The sequence below is a fragment of the Oncorhynchus mykiss genome, chromosome 13 (genome assembly GCF_057628025.1).
Source record: "Oncorhynchus mykiss isolate SJ-2025 chromosome 13, ASM5762802v1, whole genome shotgun sequence".
Taxonomy (NCBI): Eukaryota; Metazoa; Chordata; class Actinopteri; order Salmoniformes; family Salmonidae; genus Oncorhynchus; species Oncorhynchus mykiss.
Window position 1 is genome coordinate 50,911,040 of NC_143034.1, and position 25,592 is coordinate 50,936,631.

The 25,592-nt window shown below is 42.0% G+C and overlaps 3 protein-coding genes across 14 annotated transcripts; 2 read left to right on the plus strand and 1 right to left on the minus strand.

Annotated features, from left to right (window-relative positions):
* The first annotated feature begins 4,261 nt into the window (after positions 1 to 4,261).
* Positions 4,262 to 12,729, plus strand: LOC110486392 (SWI/SNF-related matrix-associated actin-dependent regulator of chromatin subfamily E member 1). 12 transcript variants are annotated; one of them, XM_021557942.3, is made up of 12 exons: positions 4,275 to 4,360; positions 4,938 to 5,082; positions 6,234 to 6,285; positions 8,287 to 8,330; positions 8,811 to 8,915; positions 9,711 to 9,803; positions 10,165 to 10,296; positions 10,401 to 10,572; positions 10,673 to 10,845; positions 10,927 to 11,028; positions 11,293 to 11,557; positions 11,754 to 12,729. In XM_021557942.3, the coding sequence occupies exons 3-12, from the start codon at positions 6,279 to 6,281 to the stop codon at positions 11,972 to 11,974; spliced, it is 1,314 nt and encodes a 437-aa protein (XP_021413617.1). In that variant the 5' UTR covers positions 4,275 to 4,360; positions 4,938 to 5,082; positions 6,234 to 6,278; the 3' UTR covers positions 11,975 to 12,729. The 12 variants fall into 12 exon arrangements, with proteins under 12 accessions (XP_021413620.1, XP_021413623.1, XP_021413617.1 ...); XM_021557946.3 differs by having other exon boundaries at positions 9,711 to 9,791; XM_021557944.3 differs by having other exon boundaries at positions 8,811 to 8,909.
* Positions 12,730 to 12,901: 172 nt separating this feature from the next.
* On the plus strand, positions 12,902 to 16,784 carry LOC110486393 (von Willebrand factor C domain-containing protein 2-like). The gene is made up of 3 exons (XM_021557952.3): positions 12,902 to 13,392; positions 13,867 to 13,996; positions 15,979 to 16,784. The coding sequence occupies exons 1-3, from the start codon at positions 13,012 to 13,014 to the stop codon at positions 16,218 to 16,220; spliced, it is 753 nt and encodes a 250-aa protein (XP_021413627.2). The 5' UTR covers positions 12,902 to 13,011; the 3' UTR covers positions 16,221 to 16,784.
* A 1,084-nt stretch (positions 16,785 to 17,868) lies between these two features.
* rl23 (60S ribosomal protein L23) lies at positions 17,869 to 20,819 on the minus strand. The gene is made up of 5 exons (NM_001160565.2): positions 20,788 to 20,819; positions 19,575 to 19,658; positions 19,153 to 19,281; positions 18,793 to 18,906; positions 17,869 to 17,995 (listed from the first exon to the last, which is right to left on the minus strand). The coding sequence occupies exons 1-5, from the start codon at positions 20,798 to 20,800 to the stop codon at positions 17,913 to 17,915; spliced, it is 423 nt and encodes a 140-aa protein (NP_001154037.1). The 5' UTR covers positions 20,801 to 20,819; the 3' UTR covers positions 17,869 to 17,912.
* Positions 20,820 to 25,592: the final 4,773 nt, after the last annotated feature.

The following is a 25,592-nucleotide window of genomic DNA, read 5'->3' on the forward strand; positions in this document are numbered from 1 at the left end:
TTTCTTCCAGAATGGTCCTGTATTTGGCTCCATCCATCTTCCCATCAATTTTAACCATCTTCCCTGTCCCTGCTGAAGAAAAGCAGGCCCAAACCATGATGCTGCCACCACCATGTTTGACAGTGGGGATGGTGTGTTCAGGGTGATGAGCTGTGTTGCTTTTACGCCAAACATAACGTTTTGCATTGTTGCCAAAAAGTTCAATTTTGGTTTCATCTGACCAGAGCACCTTCTTCCACATGTTTGGTGTGTCTCCCAGGTGGCTTGTGGCAAACTTTAAACAACACTTTTTATGGATATCTTTAAGAAATGGCTTTCTTCTTGCCACTCTTCCATAAAGGCCAGATTTGTGCAATATACGACTGATTGTTGTCCTATGGACAGAGTCTCCCACCTCAACTGTAGATCTCTGCAGTTCATCCAGAGTGATCATGGGCCTCTTGGCTGCATCTAGAGGGACGGCCAGGTCTTGGTAGATTTGCAGTGGTCTGATACTCCTTCCATTTCAATATTATCGCTTGCACAGTGCTCCTTGGGATGTTTAAAGCTTGGGAAATCTTTTTGTATCCAAATCCGGCTTTAAACTTCTTCACAACAGTATCTCGGACCTGCCTGGTGTGTTCCTTGTTCTTCATGATGCTCTCTGCGCTTTTAACGGACCTCTGAGACTATCACAGTGCAGGTGCATTTATACGGAGACTTGATTACACACAGGTGGATTGTATTTATCATCATTAGTCATTTAGGTCAACATTGGATCATTCAGAGATCCTCACTGAACTTCTGGAGAGTTTGCTGCACTGAAAGTAAAGGGGCTGAATAATTTTGCACGCCCAATTTTTCAGTTTTTGATTTGTTAAAAAAGTTTGAAATATCCAATAAATGTCGTTCCACTTCATGATTGTGTCCCACTTGTTGTTGATTCTTCACAAAAAAATACAGTTTTATATCTTTATGTTTGAAGCCTGAAATGTGGCAAAAGGTCGCAAAGTTCAAGGGGGCCGAATACTTTCGCAAGGCACTGTATATATATATATATATATATATATATATATATATATATATATATATATATATATATATATATATATATATATATATATATATATATGAACACAAATATGAAAACAATATGTAAAGTGTTGGTCCCATGTTTCATGAGCTGAAATAAAAGATCCCAGAAATGTTCTAAATGTGCAAAAAGCTTTTTTCTCTAATTTTATGCACAAATGAGTTTACAGCCCTGTTAGTGAGCTTTTCTCCTTTGCCAATATAATCCATCCACCTGACAGGTGTGGCATATCAAGAAGCTGATTAAACTGTATGATCATTGCACAGATGCACCTTGTGCTGGGGACATTAAAAGGCCAATCTAAAATGTGCAATTTTGTCACACAACACAATGCAATAGATGCCTCACGTTTTGAGGGAGCGTGCAATTAGCATGGTGAATGCAGGAATGTCCACCAGAGCTGTTGAAGGAGAATTTAATGTTAATTTCTCTGCCATAAGCCTCCTCCAACGTTGTTTTAGAGAATTTGGCAGTACGTCCAACCAGCCTAACAACCGCAGACCACGTGCAACCACGTCAGCCCAGTACCTCCACATCTGGCTTCTTCACATGTGGGATCGTCTGAGACCAGCCACCCGGACAACCCCATGAAACTATGGGTTTGCACAACAGAAGAAGTTCTGCACAAACTGTCCAAAACTGTCTCATGGAAGCTCATCTGCATGCTCGTACTCACCAGGGTCTTCACCTGACTGCAGTTCAGCGTCGTAACTGACTTCAGAGGGCAAATGCTCACCTTCGATGGCCACTGGCACGCTAGAGAAGTGTGCTCTTCACGGATGAATCCTGGTTTCAACTCTACCGGGTAGACGGCAGACACCGTATGGTGTCGTGTGGGCGAGCGTGGATGTCAACATTGTGAACAGGGTTCTCCATGGTGGCGGTGGGATTATATCCCAGTAGGCATAAACTACGGACAATGAACAATGGCAATTTGAATGCAGAGATATCATGACGAGATCCTGAGGCCCATTGTTCGCCGCCATCACCTCATGTTTCAGCATGATAACGCACGGCCTGCATACTCACCCGACATGTCACCCATTGAGCATGTTTGGGATCAATGTGTACGACAGCGTGTTCCAGTTCCCGCCAATATCCAGCAACTTCGCACAGCCATTGAAGAGGAGTAGGACAACATTCCACAGACCACAATCAACAGCCTGATCAACTCGATGTGTCGCATTGCACTTATTTTGTATTTATTTAACCAGGCATTCACTTAAGAACAAATTCTTATTTACAATGACGGCCTACCCCAGCCAAACCCAGATGACGCTGGGCCAACTGTGCACCGCCCTATGGACCTCCCAATCACGGCTGGTGAACTGTAACTCAGTAAAATATTTGAAATTGTTGCGTGTTGCGTTTATATTTTTGTTCAGTGTATACAGCCTGGAATCGAACCAGGGTCTGTAGTGACACCTATAGCACTGAGATGCAGTGCCTTAGACCACTGTGCCACTTGGGAGCCGAGGCAAGTGGTGGTCACACCTACTTTTTTTTTAAGGTATCTTTGATTAACAAGTATATCTGTATTCCCAGTCATGTGAAATCCATAGATTAGGGCCTAATAAATGTATTTTAATTGACTGATTTCCTTAAATGAACTGTAACTCAGTAAAATATTTGAAATTGTTGCGTGTTGCGTTTATATTTTTGTTCAGTGTATATGTTCTCAAAGAGAAATCTTATATGCATTCATCAGATGTATTCTCTGCAGGAGCCCCAGCCTTGGTCAGCTAGCGTTACCTAGCAACCTATTTTACTACGCCATCTGTGCCCCCGGAAATGAATATTCATTATTCTTCAATATGCATGTCTGTGTGCAGGTGATTGGTGTTCACGGTTACTATGGTATTCCTCAGACAACAGAGATATTCATCATTCATATTTATGTTCAAGTCATATCTTGTCGCTATCTTTGGACCATATTAGTTCTATGCACTGCAAGTAGGCCTACATTTTAGTATAATTGTACTACAGTATCATGTCCTCATCATGAATCTATGTTTTAATGACTTGACAATCCTGAAGGATATTGGTGGTTTCATGATTGACTGAAAATAAATGATGCAGCTGCTGGCTTGAAAAATAAGCACAGAATCATTGAAAAAAGTGTTGCATTCTGCGATGTTACTTGGGGGACATTTCCATTTGGAGCAGTTTGAACAAGTACAGACAGAGTAAGAACAGCACATTCTCTCAATGCAGTCTAGCCAGAATGGAGAAGTGGGAGTGGGAAAGGAGGTTAAACACCCCTGGGAAAGGACACTCCATATTGGGAATACATTTTTCAACATCCGACAGCATCTATCTGTCTCTGTTGTCAACTATGTCAAGTGGAACAAATCCCAGTTCACCCTCTTCCACAGACTCATCACGCACACAAGTGGCACCATTCAAACCTTGAGCAGAAACATAATATAGCACTCATACATATTACATCTTCATTAAGCTCACAGGACAGTAAGAATGTAAAAAGACCTAAGTAAACACTCATGGGGACATTTTGCGCTTTGGTGTTGGGTAACATACAAGAGGTTTAGCCTTGATGTCTGGTCTTCAGGAGAAAAGCTCCCCTTCATTATTAGGGCTTACCTCACAGTCCTGTCTGCTTCTTTCTGGTGATGCACTCTAGCAGCAATCCTTTGAATAAAATGGAGAAGACTAATACATATCCAGGTCACTCACAGCAACATGGAAGCTCTGGGGACGTACTACCACACATCTCACCCTCAATTTGGTCAAGAAGTGGTGGTGTTATACAAGTGAACTGAAACTGTACTTTACTAAGTTACAGGGCTTTATAAAGGCTAAATAACTAAGATGGAGCTTGAATCTCAAACATACCCTTTTTATTTGTTCTGTGTTCTGTGTGCACAGAAGTGTAAGAAAGACAAGAGGTGAAACATTTGTATGAAACATCTTGAGGAGGGGAGAACAATCAGGATCAGGTATCTATCTGTCTGTGCTTGAACTTTAACAATTACGGTACGGGATGGAGAGCTGACCCAAGATCAGTTTTATTTAATCTGCTCAAGTCATGACCAAGGGGGTGCAGCCATGCAATACCTAAAAGCAGTCTGCATAAAATCAGTTGAGGTGTTCTGCAGCCACCTAGCGGTAAGCAAAGGCAAAGCATATTAACTAACTGGGTGCAAATAAGCGGTTCCTCTCCGAAACAGTAGACGGCGTGTTCCACGAAATCGTGTTTCTATCCGCAGTTATTTACCAGCGAAACAAATAACAGACGCGCTTTTGAAGGAACAAAGAAAGGAGGTCGGGGTGAGTTCATTTTGAAGTGTATATTCTTTCGATAGTTTTGCATTTAACTTTTTTGAAAAGGTCAGATGGAGATCATTTCACAACTGAATAGAATTGTATTTCTATTCAAACTAAATAAAATCTGCATTTAATTGCAAGCAAGGCTTAGCTAACGTTAGCTAGCTAACTGCTTTAGCGCCCATGAACGATATCTCCTGATCAGGGGAGGTTTTGTTAAGAGCCCCGACGCCTGCTCTAAACATTAACACGCATCGCGTGCGGTACGTTTTTGGAAACTTATGGAACGTATCTTTCATATCCGCGATAAATAATTTAAGGAACTAAAGGTGAAATTACCACACCTTTATTTTATAGGGTTGGTGTTCCCACAAGGCCATATCAATTCAATGGGCTTTATTGGCATGGGAAACATGTGTTAACATTGCCAAAGCAAGTGCGGTAGATAATATACACAAGTGAAGTAGACAATACAAATTAACAGTAAACATTACACATACAGAAGTTTCAAAACAATAAAGACATTACAAATGTCATCATACATACATACATAAATAATACTGTATATATGCATCTCCAGCTCTTGTTTACGGAAGCCAGGCAGAAATCATAGGCGGCCACCTGTGCTAATGAGCTATCTAGCTTGCTTCGAACATCTGGCTGTGTACGCAACAGTGGGAGGAAGTGTAGTTCTTCAACTGGAGAAACAACTTCTGTGCAATACTGTAAGTGTTTATTTTGTATTTGAAAGTGTATTTCTCACTGATATGAAAGATAAGGGGCATATCAGCATATGTTTAGAAAATCGGTTTTGAAGGAGTGGCTATTGACATTATCTAAAAGTTCAAACACAGCGTCGGAATTGTAGTTCACATGGAGCCAAATGTGGGAGAATGTAACCGCTGAAAACCTTACATATGGAAAGGGGTTTAAGAGCTAGCTATAACAGTAAATGTTAGCTATTATCGTTAACTCTGCATACTAGATTAGCTAGCTAGCTACATTCTGTAACTTTGCTAGTTTGGATGTTTAATTAACGTATGTTGTTTTGATATCACGTCCTTGACGTAACTAGTTTCAACCTAGAATGATTTAACTATAGTTACTGTAGCTATCTCACTATGCGGCTAGCTCTCTTACTAGCCACTTCTCGACATTTTCCAACCATTGCGTCATCACATTGGCATTGTCGGGTAGATTCTCACACACTGGTATCTTGTATATGCATCTGTGTCAAGTCATTTACTAATTACATTTGATAAATAAATCAAAGTGTTAAACGCCTGACGAAATTGACATAAACAAAATAAGTTTCAACCAACGTGGGGTCTACCGCCTCCCCCCAGTTGCTAGTTTGCTCTGGTCACATCGCGGCGATGACACCTAAAAATGAACGTTAATTTACTTGGCTCAGTATGAGGCTCTGCGTTTATGACTAGCTAAACTATAACGTTACTTTCTTAATTTATGAAAGTAAAGATGTTGCTAGGGTTCTGGAGAACGTTCATGTATGCGTAGGGTGCCATTAATCCCAAATACGAAATAAAGTGTTTTTTTTTTGCATTTTCTGTACCGCTACACTAGGTCGGGTCCACGAGTTTGCTTCGGATCTGCCGAGCTGCATGCGTGGACGAGAGCTATTCTGCCAGTATAGAAAGTGCTTTAAATTCGTTTATTTCGTATTTTAAGGAAATTACACCATGTTTTGTATGCAGCCTACTGGTTACATTGAATTAATGAGCCAACAACAGTGTGAATCCTACTGTCTTGTTTCCCAGATGCCATAATCTTTCAATCTCTTGCACTGGGCAGCACTAGCCATTTTTGGCATTGTTATTATTATTTTCCTATAACAAGCTCAATGTTTTTATTACAGCACCAATGAGGAGAATAGCTTGAAATCCACAATCCCTCAGCCAAGATGTCAAGTAAGTAGATATTTACAGTTGAAGTCGGAAGTTTACATACATCTTAGCCAAATACATTTAAACTCAGTTTTTCACAATTTATGACATTTAATCCTAGTAAAAATTCCCTGTTTTAGGTCAGTTAGGATCACCACTTTATTTTAAGAATGTGAAATGTCAGAATAATAGAGGGAATTATTTATTTCAGCTTTTATTTCTTTCATCACATTCCCAGTGGGGCAGAAGTTTACATACACTCAATTAGTATTTGGTAGAATTGCCTTTAAATTGTTTAACTTGGGTCAAACGTTTTGGGAAGCCTTCCACAAGCTTCCCACAATAAATTGGGTAAATTTTGTCCCATTCCTCCTGACAGAGCTTGTGTAACCGAATTGTCTATGGGATTGAGGTCAGGGCTTTGTGATGGCCACTCCAATACCTTGCCTTTGTCCATAAGCCATTTTGCCACAACGTTGGACGTATTCTTGGGGTCATTGTCCATTTGGAAGACCCATTTGCGACCAAGCTTTAACTGCCTGACTGATGTCTTTAGATGTTGCTTCAATATATCCACATAATTTTCCTCCCTCATGATGCCATCTATTTTGTGAAGTGCACCAGTCCCTCCTGCAGCAAAGCACCCCCACAACATAATGCTGCCACCCCCGTGCTTCATGGTTGTGATGGTGTTATTTGGCTTTTAAGCCTCCCCCTTTTCCTCCAAACATAACGATGGTCATTATGGCCAAACAGTTCTTTTTTGTTTTGTCAAACCAGAGGACATTTCTCCAAAAAGTACGATCTTTGTCCCTATGTGCAGTTGCAAATCATAGTCTGGCTTCTTTATGCCGATTTTGGAGCAGTGGCTTCTTCCTTGCTGAGCGGCCTTTCAGGTTATGTCGATATAGGACTTGTTTTACTTTGGATATAGATACTTTTGTACCTGTTTCCTCCATCTTCATAAGGTCCTTTGCTGTTGTTCAGGGATTGATTTGCACTTTTCTCAACAAAGTACGTTCATCTCTGGGAGCAGACTCGTCTCCTTCCTGAGCGGTATGACGGCTGCGTGGTCCCATGGTGTTTATACTTGCGTACTATTGTTTGTACAGATGAACGTGGTACCTTCAGGCGTTTGGAAATTGGTTCATCCTTGGGAGCAGACTTGTGGAGGTCTACAAATGTTTTTCTGGGGTCTTGGCTGATTTCTTTTGATTTTCCCATGTCAAGCAAAGAGGCACTGAGTTTGACTCAAATGATGTCAATTAGCCTATCAGAAGCTTCTAAAGCCATTTCATCATTTTCTGGAATTTTCCAAGCTGTTTGAAGGCACAGTCAACTTAGAGTATGTAAACTTCTGACCCACTGGAATTGTGAAACAGTGCGTTATAAGTGAAATAATCTGTCTGTAAACAATTGTTGGACAAATTTCTTGTCACGCACAAAGTAGATGTCCTAACTTACTTGCCAAAACTACAGTTTGCTAACAAGAAATGTGTGGAGTGGTTGAAACACTTAGGTTGGAGTCATTAAAACTAGTTTATGTATACTTCTGACTTCAACTGTATCTCAATTGGTTTTGAATTGGAGTGGCAGGTAGCCTAGTGGTCAAGGGTGTTGGGCCACTAAAGTCTCTGGTTAAAATGCCTGCGCTGACTAGGTGAAACATATGTCTATGTGCCCTTAAGCAAGGCACTTAACCCTAATGCTCTAGATAAAAATGTCTGCTAAATGACAACCCCAAAAAATGAAAGGGGTCCAAATGAAAATACTGCACAGATTCACCTCAAACATAGAAATAGACTAAAAAGCGACGTGGGTTGAGAATTTTCACCAGTTTAAAGAAATCTGTGACCTGTATTGTAAAACCCGTTATTAATGAGCACATGGTACCAATATAACTGACATGTAGGTTTAAATACAGGTTAAACACTAACTGCATTATATAGCTTAATTGATACAGGGAGTGCAATTTACTCTTTGTTTTGTATGTCTGAACTTTGTCTTCACATTTATTTTACACAGAAAGGCCATCATATGCACCTCCCCCCACCCCAGCCCCCACAACTGTAAGTATCACACACCATCCAACACCAGTCCTCCCATTTTCCTGCCAATGCCATGGGAGTGGGTCTTCTATACAATCAACAGGAGCTCAGTAATATGCTGTTGGGCTGCAGGACCGCACAGACATATTAGCTTGGGATGTTCTGTCAATACATTTGCAAGATTGTGACTCGCAGACAAACATTTTCCCTTCATCTAAATCATGCTGCTATACATTTTGAACATCCAATGGATGGAAGTAGAACTGGCCAGTTACCAGCTGTTTACCTCCCTCTTTGCTACCTTTTTATTTTGTGATCCTCCTATGACAGAAACAAGCCAATGACTATGCACTGCTTTTTGTTTTTTCAAGATGGCTGCTTTCGCATGACTATGCTATGCAAATCATTAGCCCCAAAACTCTCCTTTTCATATATTTTTTTGTCCCTCCCCCTTGTTTGTGTCATTTCTCATTCGTGTTTTGTCTCATTTGTCTCCATCAGCAAGTGCCCAACACCCCTGGGTTTGTGGGGTACAACCCATACAGCCATCTGGCCTACAACAACTACAGGCTGGGAGGGAATACCGGCAGCAACAACAGGGTAATGGTAGGACCAATGCCATCCGTGGCTAGAGCCCAAGGAGTAAGGCTGGCTATTCCCTGAGTGAGAAAAGGATAATTTGGAGAAGGGGGAAATGAGTGTTTGGTACAAGAATAGAAGGGTGAAGAAAAAAATAAAATATTCAACAGAAAAGGATACTTTTTGGGGGGGATAAATGTTACAACAAAAACAGCAGCTGGTCGTGGTCAAGTGAGGTCAGTAATTGCTCCAAAGTCCTCCTATAATCTTCTGTAAATCACACGATCATCTTACTCCAACTGATTTGATGACCCACCAACCACATGTGATTATTTGTTAGAAGTGTCACCAGCTCCCCTCATCTTGTCCCACTCCTTGATGCAAAAGCATTTCATGTTAGAGCAGTTGCCCCTCTGCCATGCCCCTCCCCTGCTTGTACAGCCTGCTAGGGAGCAGCAGCATGTTGCCCCGTCCATCCAAGGCTCATGACTTGGCATGTCAGAGGTTCATACTAGTTGGTGTTTTAATCACAAGGCAGCCAAAACTGATAGCAGTATTCATTTGAATTATAGCCCTAAACACTGAGGGCAATAATTTGTCCTACATACCAGCTATGCATGAAACACTATCCCAAAAATAAGGTGCAACATTTTGGAATGAGTCTCTTTAAGAGCTTCACTTAATGCAGATTGTGTCATTTTCAGTTGTGGCCCTGCCCCTTTTTCATAGTAGTACATAAGTGTTATATACGTGTTTTCTGTAATAACTATGTCCATTGGTTTGACCTGTTGATATTTTATTTTCTTTGGCTCTCTTTCCCAGAATTCCTCAGGAATCACTGTTCCCAAGCCGCCCAAACCGCCAGACAAGCCGCTAATGCCCTACATGCGGTACAGCCGGAAGGTAAGCAGGAAGGTAAGACACCCACGGTGTCTACTTTTACTGCTTGTACAGGGGGTCACCCAGCCAACCATCTGGATGGCCGGGGACCCCACTGTTGATGACCCCTGGTGGTATGTTCCTCACATCTTACCCCCTTTGGATTGGAGGTCGGAGACAGCTGAGTTACCCCACCATCCGGATCCACTCCTCTTCAACACCTGTCTTCATTGTTGATTCTGTCTGTCCTTGTTTCTGTGTGACCTGTTGTGCTTGCTTTCCCTTTGTCTCCTCCAAATCAAATCTTTCTCTCCCTCTTTCTTCCTCTTGTTTATTTGTATACATTTTCCAGCTTAGTTGCTGCTCTGTTTTGACCATGGTGCCTCCTTTTTGCCAGGTCTGGGACCAAGTCAAAGCCTCCAATCCGGATCTGAAGTTATGGGAGATTGGAAAGATTATTGGTGGCATGTGGAGGGACCTCACTGAAGAGGAGAAGCAGGACTACTTGAACGAATATGAAGCGGAAAAGGTGAGGACAGTTGGGAGCTGCAGTTTTCCAATGCCCTAGCTATTTTGCCTTGGGTAAATAAGTCCAGTCCTTTCACTGAGATTTTATAATTACTGCCTCTATAGATTGAGTACAACGACTCCCTGAAGGCCTACCACAACTCACCGGCTTACCTGGCCTACATCAACGCCAAGAACCGTGCAGAGGCAGCTCTGGAGGAGGAGAGCAGACAGCGGCAGACCCGCGTTGAGAAGGGAGAACCTTACATGAGCATCCAGCCAGCTGAAGACCCAGATGGTAATGGCCCGGGGACTAGAAATTCTGTCTCTCCTGTACCTTTTTTTGTTTATCCATAGTGTGTATTGAAAGCCAATGTTTTTGTGTGTCCTTTCCGTAGACTATGATGATGGGTTCTCCATGAAGCACACGGCCACCGCTCGCTTCCAGAGGAACCACCGGCTCATCAGTGACATCCTCAGTGAGATAGTGGTGCCAGATGTGCGCTCTGTCGTCACCACTGCACGCATGCAAGTCCTCAAGCGCCAGGTCCAGTCCCTCATGGTGCACCAGGTAAGCAAAGCTAGTGGAAAACACGCACTGGCCTGTAATCACACAATAGTCTGGTTTGACACTGTTGTTTCCTTTCCACAGAGGAAGCTGGAAGCAGAGCTGCTGCAAATAGAGGATCGGCACCAGGACAAGAAGAGGAGGTTCCTGGAGACTACAGACTCCTTCAATAGTGAGCTCAAACGGGTATGTGCCCCCACCCAACAGTGTCCAAAGTGAGAATCACCTCATACAAAGTGCAACAGCTGATAGCCTGTGTCTTGTTTTTGTACCAGTGTAGTTTGTTTACTTTTATCAGCAGCCGTGCTGTGATGATAGGTTTGTATTCTGTGCCACTCAGTAGCTGTTCAAGTTTGTCTTTGTAGCCCTGGTGTGTTGTACGAAAGTCTGATTTGTCGTAACTGCTCAAAGCTGCAGTGTCTACAACTAGATGTGTTTGTCTGTGTGCAGCTATGCGGTCAGAAGGTGGAGGTAGACATGGAGAAGCTTGCAGCAGAGATTGCTGCGGCAGAGGAGGCTGCTAGGCGGCGGGCGGAGGAGAGGGAGAAGGAAGTGGCGGAGCAGGCAGAGAAGACTGCCCAGGAACAGCAAGAGCAGCAGCAGGCAGCAGCGGCCTCCGCTTCGTCTACCCTGCCCATCACTGAACAGAACAACACCACCCCACCAACCACAGAGACCAAGGAGGACCAGGACAAGCCAACCCCTATGGAGACGGGTTAGTCATACCAACATCGCACTCAAGCATTCTCTGTTATTTCAGTAACTTGCTGTTTGGAGTAAGAAAAAGCCTGATACAAGTAGTGCTTTTATTGCAGTAACATGTTAACCGTTGTGGCATTCAGACATTGTGATCAATGATCATTACAATCTACACAGTCACCTGACCTACACACTTTCCTCCTTTCCTTCAGAAGAGACTCCTACATCAGAGCCATCTGAGACCCATCCTGAGGCTGAGGAGGGCACACATGCTGCAGAGAAGCAGCAGGGTCCGCCGGTGGAGAGCGTCACGGACGAGGGCACCAGTGACAGCACCGCCCCATCTGAAAGCAGCACCGGACCCCCTGCAGACACCCCTGCCTCAGCTGAACCTGCCCCAGAGGAACGCCCAGCCAGCCAGCCCTCCCAATAGCATCTCTGTAGAAAGGCACACCTCTCTCTGAGCACACTCTCTAACCTATAGACAAGGGCCATGTTTTGTGGGCACAGTGCTGCATATCAAAAATATTGGAATGTATAGAAGTGATTTCATGGGTAGAGATGTCCATAGTTTTGTACATTCTGTATGTTATTTGCGATGTCGTGCAACCCTGTGCCCATTTAAATATGACCCTGTGATGTTCTTCCACCATCCCCACACTCGGTTTGTGTGTTCGACATTTCTATTGATCTTGCAATGGACCTCTGGATTCATACCACAAGCCAACAGTTCCTCTTTAGCTATTTGCTATTGGCGTTGATAGAACAGGGAAGGGCCTTGGCCTAATTTATTCCACACCCAATTGACAACGGTTTTTACATGCTATTTCTGTTGCCTATTTTTATCTAACTTTTAGTTAGTAATCAATATGGTGTGGACTGTTAGTGATGGATTAAATACATAATTCATATGAAATGGCCAGTCCTTGAATATCACCTATTATATCACAGCAAATGGATGATTGTGAACTGTTTTACATGAGCTGTTTGCAACTGCACGGCTGTCAAACCCTGTTGCTGTGTATCACCACTAGAGAAATGGTCATGATGAACCTCAGATAAAACCTCACGCTTTCAAATGACTGTTTTTACTTGAATTTGAATGATTTTAGTATGCCTCTGCGATTTGCATCTTTTTTTGTACTGTCAAGCCTCTTGCCCAAATAAAAGTAATTTCTGTCTTTCGGACCAATGGCTTATTTCAAATGTTTTATTGGCTTTCTTTCTCTAGATGTAGGCCTACTGATTGCTTAGACTGCCTAATAGCTCAGCATTGTAATTTTGATGACTCGACAATATATTCAAACCGTAATTATAAAAAAAAAAAGTAAAAAGTCAGACTTGGACTGCTACTGTAAGTAAAATCTCGTTGGCCATTGGGGAATGTGGTTGCATGCCCACTTTACTTTTCTTGCCTTGTCTGCCATCCATGCGTCGTCACACCTCTAAAAGAGAACGAGAGAACACCAGATGGTCACAGTGTCGATATCAGGAATGATGAACAACCGCGCGCTTTGCCTCTACGTCGCGCTCCTCTACCCGATCCCCAAAACATTGACGGAATACTCAACCAATACTGACTCGGAGTACGAGTTTGGGGATTACCGGGGCAAGTGGTGCTTAGACGACCACGGATTTGTGTATAGCATCGGGGAAGTGTACTATCCCAGTCCATCTGCTTGTCCGTGCACCTGCACTGAAGACGGACCCGTGTGCATACGACCCAAGTGTCCTCGCATTCATCCTCGATGTACACGGATTAAATACAAATCCTGCTGTCCAGTGTGTGAGGCAGTTAGCAAAGTGTGTGTATATGGTGGCAAAATGTACAGGATATTCGAAGAATTCAGGGTGAGATTAATATTTTTTTATGAAACATGACTAAAAATATGTTCCATCAACTTTAAGTGACTGTACATTATCCAAGGTTAAGTTTGGATCTTGGAATATGTTTATTATACTGTATTATACTCAATGTCAAAGCAGTGTTTTTTTGTGTCTAGTCTCATGGTGAAGATGGGGACATTGGTTATTTATCCTCTATTGCATGAGAGATAGGCCTATTGTCAAGTGTAATAACAGTACTCTCCATCAACAAGGGGTCATGTGGGGGTCAGCAGTTGAGATGGCATGAGGTGACATTTCATATGATCTCTTTTTAATTGAAAACATTATTCAGGTATTACATTGATGCATGCTTCATAGGTTTCTCAAGTATTATGCTTCCTTCCAAATGACAGGAGAACACAGAGTTTAACTTTAGAGAGAATGAAAGTGAGTGTGGTAGAAAATATGTCTAAAGGTGTATCTAACCTGCTGTTTCAGTTGTCACGCTGTGAGAGATGTCGTTGCGAGTCCAACAGGGAGGTGTCCTGTTCCATCTCTGACTGTCCTGCACCACACTGTGTCAACCCTACATTTGAGCCCAACCACTGCTGTCCTGTCTGCTACACTGGTGAGTTCACTTCTACAAACACACAACTTTCCAACACAATTAATGGTCTCTACCCAATGGTCTCTACCCAAACACACAATTTCTTCCACACTAGTTTACATGTTATAATGATAGGGTGGACATACACACACACACACACAGATGTGTTCTGTATAATTTGACCAGAACATACAACGCAAATATACAGAATCCATAAGCCTGGTCATATGTAACTCAAGCATTTTTCTGCACCTGCTATAACATCTGTGTATGCGACCAATAAACGTTGATCTGATGTCAACCATTAATAATTAGCTTTGACACAGTGTGTGATATTGATTATAAAGACAGCTGCAGCTCTTATGTAATGTTTACGATGGCAGTAGTTGGCTGCTGCCCCCAGTTGGAGTCTAAGATCATCGATATCTTCAATGTTTCTTTAATCACTGCTCCACTGCACTGGTACCATCTGTACTGTGCGCTCAACATGATATGTGCATCATATTCATAACAAGCTCAATTATTAGTTAGAGTCAAGCCAAGGAGTTTTGGAAATATTTAGTCACTGATGTGGCATCCTAGCATCCTTAGAACTAAACTATGGAATTCAGCATTGCACAGATTACATAACTGAATTTAGACACTGGATAAAGAGGGATGTAAATCAAACTGCTCGATAGTGCTCTGTCCAACACAGGAATAGTAACTAGCCCCCAGCCTGGTGGGATAGTGGGGCATGGGGCCATTCATCCAACAGCAGGCAGTAAATGAACAGCTTGTGTGTGCGCCGTATATAGTTCAATCAGTAAATCAATCACATTTATTTATAAAGCCATTTTTACATCAACAGTTGTCACAAAGTGTTATACAGAAACCCAGTCTAAAACCCCAAAGAGCAATCAATGCAGATGTACACTGAACAAAAATATAAACACATGTAAAGTGTTGGTTCCATGTTTCATGAGCTGAAATAAAATAAAAATATAGGACAAAACACACATCACAACAAGAAACCACAACCATACACACCACAACATTAAATAACACTACATAACACAACACTACATAACACAACACTACAGAATCCAAGCTACTTCGCATACCCATTGAAGAGGAGTGGGACAACATTCCACAGGCCACAATCAATAGCCTGATCAACTTTATGCGAAGATGTGTCACGCTGTATGAGGAAAATGGTGGTCACACCAGATACTGAACGGTTTTGTGATCCACTCTCCCACCTTTTTTTATGTATCTGTGACCAACAGATGCATATCTGTATTCCCAGTCGTGAAATGCATAGATTAGCGCCCAATGAATTTATTTCAATTCACTGATTTCCTTATATGAACTTTAACTCAGTGAAATTGTTGCATGTTCTTAAATAATTCCCTTTGTCTTCTATAATAAGTTGGAATTTAAATAAAAAAATGTTTGGTCTCCACACATTGGATTTTCAACATTGAAGAAGCAATTTTGTTTTTTGAAACTTAAGTTTACACTTTTAATTTAGAAAATAAAAACAAATGGCATGGACTCAATTATTAGCAACCAAGAGCTAATACTTGGTTGCACAGCCTTTGGCCAAGAGACAGTAACTGCTGACAAATGCTTCTTGAAGCCTTCAATTAGCTCTTTTCTACTGGATGTTTGGCCCATTCTTCAGCTGCAAACTGCTCCATTTCTGTGATGTTTGAGGGGTGCCTTCCACCAACTGCTGTTTTCAGATCTCACCATATGTTTTAGATGGAATCAGATCTGAACTCAACGCTGGCCACTCCAGAACAGTCTAGTGTTTATTCTTGAATGATTCCTGGGTGCTTTTTGATGCGTGTTTGGGTTTGTTATCCTGCTGGAAGACCTACAACCTTCGACAGAGACCCAGTTCTTGTACACTGGGTTGTAACAGTGGACTGATAATCTGCTGATTTCAGGATGCCTTATGGTGACATCTGATATAACATCTATTTATTTTACATAATTTTTCTGCATCCTGCCTACAGGGCCCAATTGTTTTGTGGGCAACAGAGTGATCTCGGCAGGGGAGCGAGTAGAGATAGACAAGCAGACGGTGTGTTACTGCACCTACCGGGACAGCACCTGGCAGATGCACCCCCATGCCACCTGCGAGCAGCGCCCGCTGCCGGACCTCGATCTCAACCCCAGCCCCTCTGAGCCCCCCGAGGAAGACGAGACCAAGCAGATGGACAGGGACTTCCGCCCCAGGCTGGACTGGATCCCGTGAGCAGGCAGGAGGGTGGGTGTGAGGGTAATAGTGCGCCAAGGGGAAACAGGGAGATGATGGGGCAGGTTGTTTTCCGTGCCCTGCTGAGTGCAGTTTGCATAGGGCTTAGGGCCAGGGATGATCTACTACACCACATTATACAACCACAACAACATTACTAGCTAGTAGTGTTTGTGCAACATTATATAAAACTTTGCACACAGGAACAATATATGGTGCACATTAAAGACAATACACAACTATAACATATAGTTCTGTGAAATTAATTTGTCTCCATGTTCCTTCACTTGCAGTAGTCTGGTTTTGTCATCAAAGGGCTGGTGTAAGTGGACACTTAGAGATGGTTGCAACATTCACCCTTTTATTAATCTCAGGTTTACACTAGTGCACATTAACGTTGCTCTGTATATTTCTTTGACTACTGTTTCTTTAATAACATTGATATCCATCTCAGAATGGTTCTAACGCTGAAATGGAAATGTTCCTTTTTCTGTATATAAATTGACTTGTAGTTCTATGAAGTGTACCTTTGATGGACATATCAAATAAACATCAGGAACCGTATGTATCAAGCGTCTCAGATTCAAGTGACAATTTAGGATGTTTTGCCTTCAATAGATTACAATGAATAAGATTACATGGATAAGGGGCCCTGACCCCAGATCAACCCTCCTACGGAGACGCTTGATACGGACCCAGTTGAATGACAATGTCCCATCCTTATACTTGTTTACATGCAGGCAAGCTCCTACACCAGGGGTATGCAACCCTGTTCCTGGAGTGCCACAAGTACTGCAGGGTTTTGTTCCAACTAGGCACCACATGACCAATTGATCAGTTCAGTGATTGCCTGAATTCAACACACCTGGTCTTCCAGGATAATTAAATCAGAAACATGAAGTGGTTGCGGCACTACAGGACCAGGGTTGCCTACCCCACCCTACACTTTTCCCTGGACAAGGATTCTATCTGATCTCAGGGCCCTTACATGAAAATGTCACTTCCCTTCTAGGTTACCCACTTGGTAATTTTGTAAATATATATTATTTTCTGGTACTAGATGTACCCATCTCGTTATTAAATACAATTTGTTTTTGTGCGGGCCTTCATATCCCTCAATGCAAACTTAATTTAGGCTCTTCGACGAGCAACCTCCTGCAATATGGATTTGTATTTTCAGCCACAAAGATAAATTCTCCATAAATGTACCCCCGCTATCCATAATTTAGTCATCCATTAACAAGTTATCAAACATATCCTGACTTGGACAACAATTCACGGGGCCATTCTGACAATTTTATGGGCTCCCGAATTGCACAGCAGTCTAGGAGACTGCATCTCAGCGCTAGATGCACCACTACAGACCATGGTCAATCACAGGCTGTATCACACCCAGCCGTGATCGGGAGTCCCATAGCGCAGCGCAAAATTTGCCCAGTGTCACTAGGGGAGGGTAGGCAGTCATTGTAAAATACAAATTTGTTCTTAACTGACTTGCCTAGGTTAAATAAAAGGTTAAAAAAAGAATTGCCGTGTCAATATTTTTGGAATGTGTTCCTGTTCTTACACCCAGTGAGACTAAACAGATGTATACAGTAGATACTGTGTAGTTTGACACTGCCTTGGGATCTTGCAAACAGGACACTGACTTTACAATGGTTTTTATTGAAAACAACAAGCCAGGATCAAGGATCACGCTATGCTGCCAGCATTTGAAGCAATCCTGGGCCACAGGTCTGCACATTCCTTGGCCACCGGTCCTGTGATGGCCGAACCTGTAACAAAGACAAATTCAGCCCACAACAAAAATGAGATAAAATAGTAGACAAGATGCCTTTGGCCTTGCATCAGTGTAGTAACATTTCACTCTTTGCAGACCTGCCACTTACAATGTGAACAAAAACATAGTTATGGAGCTCATGCATCCACAAGAAAACTACATACTCAATTTGACTGCACCGTCTTGATTTGAACATCCACACTTTACTTTGGTTGCTGACAAACAAATCCCCACCGTTTCCAGGTCAATTCCTATAGCGTTACCTACAAAATAACCCCACTTGGCATTGTAACATCAAAATACGACATGTAGCAGTGAGATTCTCTACCCCAAGTGAACTTGAAAGGAATGGACAGGTGTGCATACCAATCCATGTTTTCAAATAAATGACTGAGTGAGGACATACACACTTCCAGGAGAAAGGTAGAAAATCACACTGCCCCCATTATTTCACTGTATCTAAATGTATTCAAAGGATGACCACTATCCAGTGAACACAAATGTTTCATCACTGATTGAGATTGGTCAGCCAAAATGAGACTGCCATCTCACCCACAGTGATGATCTTAAAATTCCCTTCTTCGACAACTCACCGAGCTACTGACCAGACAAAGCAAGTGCTTTTTGAAGGGGTGTCATTTATATTTGCAAAAGAGTATTAGACAAGAAAATGTACTACTCAAAATCCACATCCAGAATTTGAAAAGCACTCAAAGAAGCCCAGCCAAACATCCTTATGAAGAACCTTCATGACTTGGGATGGGGGCCCAAAGACTCAAAATCCCAACTCACCTTTCATTTCTCCTTTGACATTCACTATGACCCCCGCATTGTCTTCAAAGTAGAGAAACACGCCATCCTTTCGCCGATACGACTTCCGCTGCCGTATCACAACCGCAGGATGCACTGTAGGAAAGAGGAAGACTATCAGAATCCAGCAACCTGACATAACTCACATCGCTACACTGTTGATTTTCACCATTCAGTTAAACAATCGGTCTGGGACTACTATTGTGGTGAAAACTACAAGTCATTTTAAAGACCAATCAAATTACTATGCCAACCGCCATTAGCAAACCGCCATAATCTCTTGATTAGCTAGTCCCAGTTCATCCTATTCTAGTAATTGAATACATAATGTAGAACACTCACCCTTTTTTCTGAGTTCTGGTTTGCCTTTCTTGACAGTGGCCATGACCATGTCACCCACACCAGCAGCAGGAAGACGGTTCAGACGCCCCTTGATGCCCTTGACAGAGATGATGTACAGGTTCTTGGCACCTGGTGAGAAAGGGGGAAGAAGATGGTGAATATATGACAGGATGGAGATGGTTCCACTGCCCAGGCTTGATTCAAGGTACAGATCCTTGTAGACCATTTCAAGACAAGACCAGGTTGAACTACATGACATGTTCCATCACTGATTGAGATTGCGCAGCCAAAATGAGAGTGCCATCTCACCCACAGTGATGATCTTTCTATACCCTTTCTCGACAACTTGCCGAGCTACTGACCAGACAAAGCAAGTGCTTTTTGAAGGGATATTTATTCTAACAGATCTGAATGTAACATACCTGTGTTGTCAGCGCAGTTGATGACGGCACCCACTGGGAGACCCAGCGAGATGCGAAACTTTGCCCCAGATGACCCACCACGTCCTGAACAAGAGAAGAGATTCCATTTAAGTTAACTTTGCATAGTGCAGAGACTGAAAACACACTGCTTAAATCAAGCAAATATTATCCAAGTTGTTCCATCACGGATTGAGATTGTTCAGTATAGGTGACTGCCATCTCACCCACCAGTGATGATTACTATACCCTTCTTCGACAACTCACCCAGCTACTGACCAGACAAAGCAAGTGCTTTTTGAAAGGGGTTCAACCTCACATTTCGTTATTTTCTTTTCAGATTTAAACTACTGCCAAGAACATGCAGCCACAGCACTATGTGGGAGGCATGGTAAAGTCACCATAGAACCAACACACAAGGCCTCAAGATTAGAAGTGACTTAACACTGGCTAACATTACTGCTTGCACTACAAAAAGACAGCCCATGTTGACAGTTCTACCCCTTGTTTAATGCACCCAACTAGGGTAGCTTGCAAAGCAATTGACCAATTAGTTGCGAGTAGGCTGTAAGGTGATAGCTAGCTAGTTAGCAATTACTTGCATGGCCTGGGAGAAGAGTTGGCGAAAATTAGCTAGTTGGCAAGGAAAATAACGTTCAATCACAGACGAAATCAGTGCCTTTGGTTCATTGTTTTTGAGTTTGAGTCCCCCTTTCTAAAGTTAAAACAATACACCGTGGCTCCACTTAGCTGGCCGGGGAAATCATTGCGAACACTGAACACGTAGCTACAGCTAGTCAGCCTAGGGCTTCAGCGGTGTCCATGATTTGGAGTCATGCCTTGCTTTTAGTCATACGCTATGCTACCACGCACTGACTAGAACACTCTCAAATAAGTAGTTTACCTGCCACTCATTTGTTGGACATTGTACTGGAATGGCAACTGTGCTTATACGTGAGGAATTAGAACACACTCACCAATTCATGCATTTTAGCTAACACGTCAAAAGCTAATCAGCTAAATGATAGCAAAAATGGCTTCCGTAACAAGCCCCTAAAATCATCCCTCTGAATAATGCTCAGTCCTTCACATTTTCAAGCCAATATGAATGACAATTATTCATAAAACGTCCATTATCCAAATAACATTATGTTCCTATGTTAGACATTCTGCAAACGGGTAGATGAATGTGGATTTTTCTTAGCAAGTCTCTTACCTCTCTTAGACATTGCTGCAAAAGGGAAAGAGGAAGACGGAAAAAGGAATCATGGGCTATAAAGTTCCGCAGACATACCACAGACATTTCACGTCCGGTCGATTAAGCCTATATCGCCCTCTGGTGTTGGCGATAACAGCCTACGGGTTGCGGTCATAAACAACTACCAGAGCGCCTCTGCTTTCAAAATTAAAACAAAGTAAACATTGTGCAACTTCATGAGCAATTATTTACTAATTGTCCAGTCATGAATGGCAGGGGTCACACGTGGAACATTTAAAACAGCAAAGAAAAACTGAGGTGAGTGAAGACCAAGTGTGTGTATAAACCCTGGATGACTGACAGGGGACGCTGTGTTGAAGCCACCTTGATACTCCTCAATTGTAAAAAATAATATTTTTGGGAGCTATATAAAAGCATTTGTTGATGTCTACATTCGTTTTTGACATTTTACAGACACATATTACAGACACCTTAATGCATATTTTAATTTAATTTTACATTAAGTGAGCTAAACATAAAAAAAATATATAAGAAAACATTTTACTTGAAAACATGTAAATACTTATTTAATGCAATTTTGTCCTTGAAACATTTAATTTAAATACTGTAGAATTCCATTCATTCCTGGAGGACTGTGCCTACTAGTAAGTGCCAATATGGCTTCAAAGCCTCTCAATTGCCAATACATAGAATTAGCAATCCAGGGTTTATAAACACCATACACTGCTCTTGAAAAAATTAAGAGACCACTGCAAAATTAGCAGTTTCTCTGGTTTTACTATTTATAGGTATGTGTTTGGGTAAAATTAACATTTTTGTTTTATTCTTTAAACTACTGACAACATTTCTCTCAAATTCCAAATAATTTAGGGCATTTATTTGCAGAAACTGACAACTGGTCAAAATAACAAAAAAGTTGCAGTGCTGTCAGTCCTCGAAAAATGCATGTTTATTCAGCTCATGTGACAAATACAATTTGATTTGACTGGACACTGGAGCAGTAGTACATCATTGGTGAAGACAGACGGGAAAAGGCGAAGCTTATCTTTGTTGAGAACAAAGTTCAAGAGAACAGAACTACTGTAGACATAAGGCACACAATTCATTAGACATCAAACAGTATCTATATTATGAGCAAAAGCGATATTGCCTGCTTATCTTTGAAGCCTTTTCATGCAAGGATTTTATCTTTGTGAGAGGGATGATAATTATAGCAGGTGTTGATAGGAAGAATAAGGATGTGGTCTGTGTGAGGGGGAAAAAGATAGTGGAGTTGGAGGAATAGTCTAACAGTAGCAAAGGAGTGAGGATGGGGAAGACATAATGTAGGAAGGAGACATGGAGGGGGTGGATGATGTAACCTAGGAGGGAGGTTATGGCTAGGGTGAAATAGTGATTCCTCACAAAACCCAGAGAAACAAATATTTTGGTGATTTTCACAAAATGTAATCCATAGAATAGTCCTTTGGGGCAGGGGCGAACATCTGATATCAATTTGGAGGGGACAATTACATAACATTTTCTCAAGAGCAATTCCTGAGGGGGACACCAAAAGTAGTGCTGTAACACAGCCTACATTGTAATATGTTAAATGTATATTGAGGAACCATAATTACTACTACTGGATAATTGATAGGTACAGTAGTTAACTGAAGGGTTGTCCCAACTTGTTAAAATCATTATAATACTACTACTAATAATAGTTATAGCAGTGTTCCTTATCAGTCCAGTATGTATGCAGGTATTTATATTTACAACCAGCAATACCAAGCAAGGCCAGTAGGTGGTAATGGTACTGTACACTGTATGGGTGCAGGTTTCATAAATACAATGAACATGTTGCGATCTCACCTCAAAGAATCTCCATTGAGAACCATCACGAAGTTGGTCTCCGCACTGAACTGACCTTTTTATTTAACTTTTTCTGATTCATTTATATAGTCATTAAATATGTGCCACTGGTTTGAGTCTATTACAACATCTTTACAAGAACAAAACGCTCAGAATAAGTACAGTTCTAAAAGCAAAACTTCAATGAAAAACCCAAACAAATCAACCAAAATATTTTTAATTAAATTAAATATTAGTAAGTGTACTGTCATGTACTAAAAACTACTAAACATAATAACAAATATCATACTATACACCAGGGCTTCTCAAACAGGGTATGTGGACCCCTAGGGGTCCCTGGTGTAATGGCAAGGGGTCCATGAAATAAAAAAGTGTAATGAACGTATTCAGCAGTACAAGGATTCCACTAACTTTACATATCATATAAAGGGGGTGGAGGTCCCTGAGGACCAACTCAAAACCTTTCCTGCCTTGCCTCAAAAGATGCAGGGGTTCCAGTACTCAAAAAGGTTGAGAACCACTGCTATACACACTCCTGAACAAAAGAACTGAAAGAGAATCTATGTTCAGCTCAGGGTACTGATCTAGAGACTCATCCAACTCCCCCGTGAGAAGCACTCTTTCCAACTTTTGCAGAATGTTTAGACTGCCCTGGTCAAAACGGTCGCCAAACTGAACCTCCACACCATCCAACACATTCAAATATTCTGCCCTATAATGATCCACTGCTTTGCCAGCAAATCGTCTTGAGTGTGTCTCAATGGATTCAATCAATGTTGTTGCTTTCTCATACAGTGCAAGGTAGCTTTCGTCATTTCTGCAGTTTACCCCACGCGCTGGATAACTGGACACTGATTGGATTTAGCTGGTGTGCTGTTACAGTTACACAGTGGCGGTGGGTTTGGCAGTTTTGACGTGCTGTGAATTTTACAATGGCTTTTCTCCAGTTCCTAAATCCTGCACTAATGAAGGCAGCATCTGCTCTTTGGCCAAAAGATGGCTGGCTTGAAAACCCTTGGCTACAGTGAAAACACAAAATTCCTTTTAATGATGGATTATAATGTAGCCAGGGGAAATCGCGAAACCTGTGATTTGCCACTGTCCCCTATATGCTGTGCCACTGTCCCCTATACTGGTGCAGCTGGCAACAAGGTTGACACCTGGTCCTGCCGTGGCTGTGCCACTGTCCCCTATACTGGTGCAGCTGGCAACAAGGTTGACACCTGGTCCTGCCGTGGCTGTGCCACTGTCCCCTATACTGGTGCTGCTGGCAACAAGGTTGACACCTGGTCCTGCCGTGGCTGTGCCACTGTCCCCTATACTGGTGCTGCTGGCAACAAGGTTGACACCTGGTTCTGCCGTGGCTGTGACACTGTCCTCTGAAGTCTCTCTCCTTGGCCCTTTCCCTTTCACCACCCTCACTGCCTCAGTCTGTCTCCTAGAAAGGAAATAAGGTGTTTGCCGTACTCCTAACTACCAGTACCCAAAACTACACAATTAATCACAACAGCAATACCATTGGCTTAAACAAATCTTAGTTCAGTCACCAGTTTAAGTTGAGAGTGGGGGTATCCATGGCATTTTCCAATGATGTCACTTTTTACACGTCAAAAACATTGAGAACCTTTCATAATGTTGCCAAACAAAGACTCAACAAACTTACCCGAGACTCCCTGTCTCTGCCAGTCTGTCCCTGCCCATCTGTCCTCAGCTCTGCTGTCTGTGTGCCCTAGTGGTGTGAGCGTTGGACTAGTAACCGGAAGGTTGCAAGTTCAAACCCCCGAGCTGACAAGGTACAACTGTCGTTTTGCCCCTGAACAGGCAGTTAACCCACTAGGCCGTCATTGAAAATAAGAATTTGTTCTTAACTGACTTGCCTAGTTAAATAAAGGTAAAAAAATAAAATAAAAAACAATCTGCCTAATGACATCATTGTGAAACATTAGCATTTCACTTCTTTCTAAAGAACATTTTATCAACTAGTCTTAGGCTACTAGGGTTCTTGCTTTGCGTTTTGGTGTACTGAAAAATACTCTGTCTGTCTTTTTACTTTTTTCTGACATTTTTTATACCTGACAGGCTGGCTAGCTGCACAAACACACACACAGTGTGTAGGTTATTTACAGTGGGAGATGGGCTTCTATCATCTTATCTTCCTTCTATCATTCTATATGGGCTTCGATCTAAAAGGTAGCTAGCAAATGTGAAACGGATTGCAGTGACGAGTTGACAGCTGTATGAGTTCACCATTTACACAACATATGCTGCAACCTTTTGTCATTTTAATATAGTTTGTTTCATATTGGCTGGCTTCCAACAATAGCTGAATTTGCAAAGCGAGCGAGCACCAATTCCGTTTTTGTGGTGTTTGCTATAATCTTTGCTATCGTCAGTTTACTCCAAGATCGGCACACATGTGCTTCAAAGTCCCATGGCGACAATTTAGCTTTACCAACGAGACCATTAAAGATATTTAAGACATTGGTAGAAGAGAGTGTAGTTCTGTTCAGTTGGGAGTTCAGTTTATCGCTAACCTTTTCACAGGGACTTTGAAGCACTACAGCTGCATGCTGATCTTGGAATAAACTGACGATAGCAAAGATTCCATCTTTGACGACGCCACATAAATGGAATAGATACTAGCTAGCTTAATAGTTCATGTTTGCCCGCTATCTCTGCAAATTCAGCTAGTGTGTGTGTGTGTAAACCCTGCCAACATAAAAATAAAACATTGCTATGGCACGATTGACTGGATTAACCTCACGTCAGTTACGTACATTGAGTTTTTTGGCATTGTATGCATGTAAGAAAACTGTGGCAAGACATCAGTAGGTTTATAATTGAACACATTTATGAAGATTTTACACTATTGTGGAGAGATGTACTGTTTGGATTCTTTACATACAATAGAAATAAGCGGAAACATTTTTATGTAATTAATGTAATTATTC

Coding starts and splice junctions, on each gene's coding strand:
- LOC110486392 (XM_021557942.3), top strand. Junction 8,331..8,810: donor CCACCCCAGCCCCCACAACT/GTAAGTATCACA, acceptor TGTCTCCATCAG/CAAGTGCCCAACACCCCTGG. Junction 11,558..11,753: donor GCCAACCCCTATGGAGACGG/GTTAGTCATACC, acceptor CCTTTCCTTCAG/AAGAGACTCCTACATCAGAG.
- LOC110486393 (XM_021557952.3), top strand. CDS start 13,012: ATGGTCACAGTGTCGATATCAGGAATGATGAACAACCGCGCGCTTTGC. Junction 13,393..13,866: donor GGATATTCGAAGAATTCAGG/GTGAGATTAATA, acceptor CTGCTGTTTCAG/TTGTCACGCTGTGAGAGATG. Junction 13,997..15,978: donor CTGTCCTGTCTGCTACACTG/GTGAGTTCACTT, acceptor TCCTGCCTACAG/GGCCCAATTGTTTTGTGGGC.
- rl23 (NM_001160565.2), bottom strand. Junction 18,907..19,152: donor ACCAGAACTCAGAAAAAAGG/GTGAGTGTTCTA, acceptor TCTTTCCTACAG/TGCATCCTGCGGTTGTGATA. Junction 17,996..18,792: donor TGTCAAAGGAGAAATGAAAG/GTGAGTTGGGAT, acceptor TCTTTGTTACAG/GTTCGGCCATCACAGGACCG.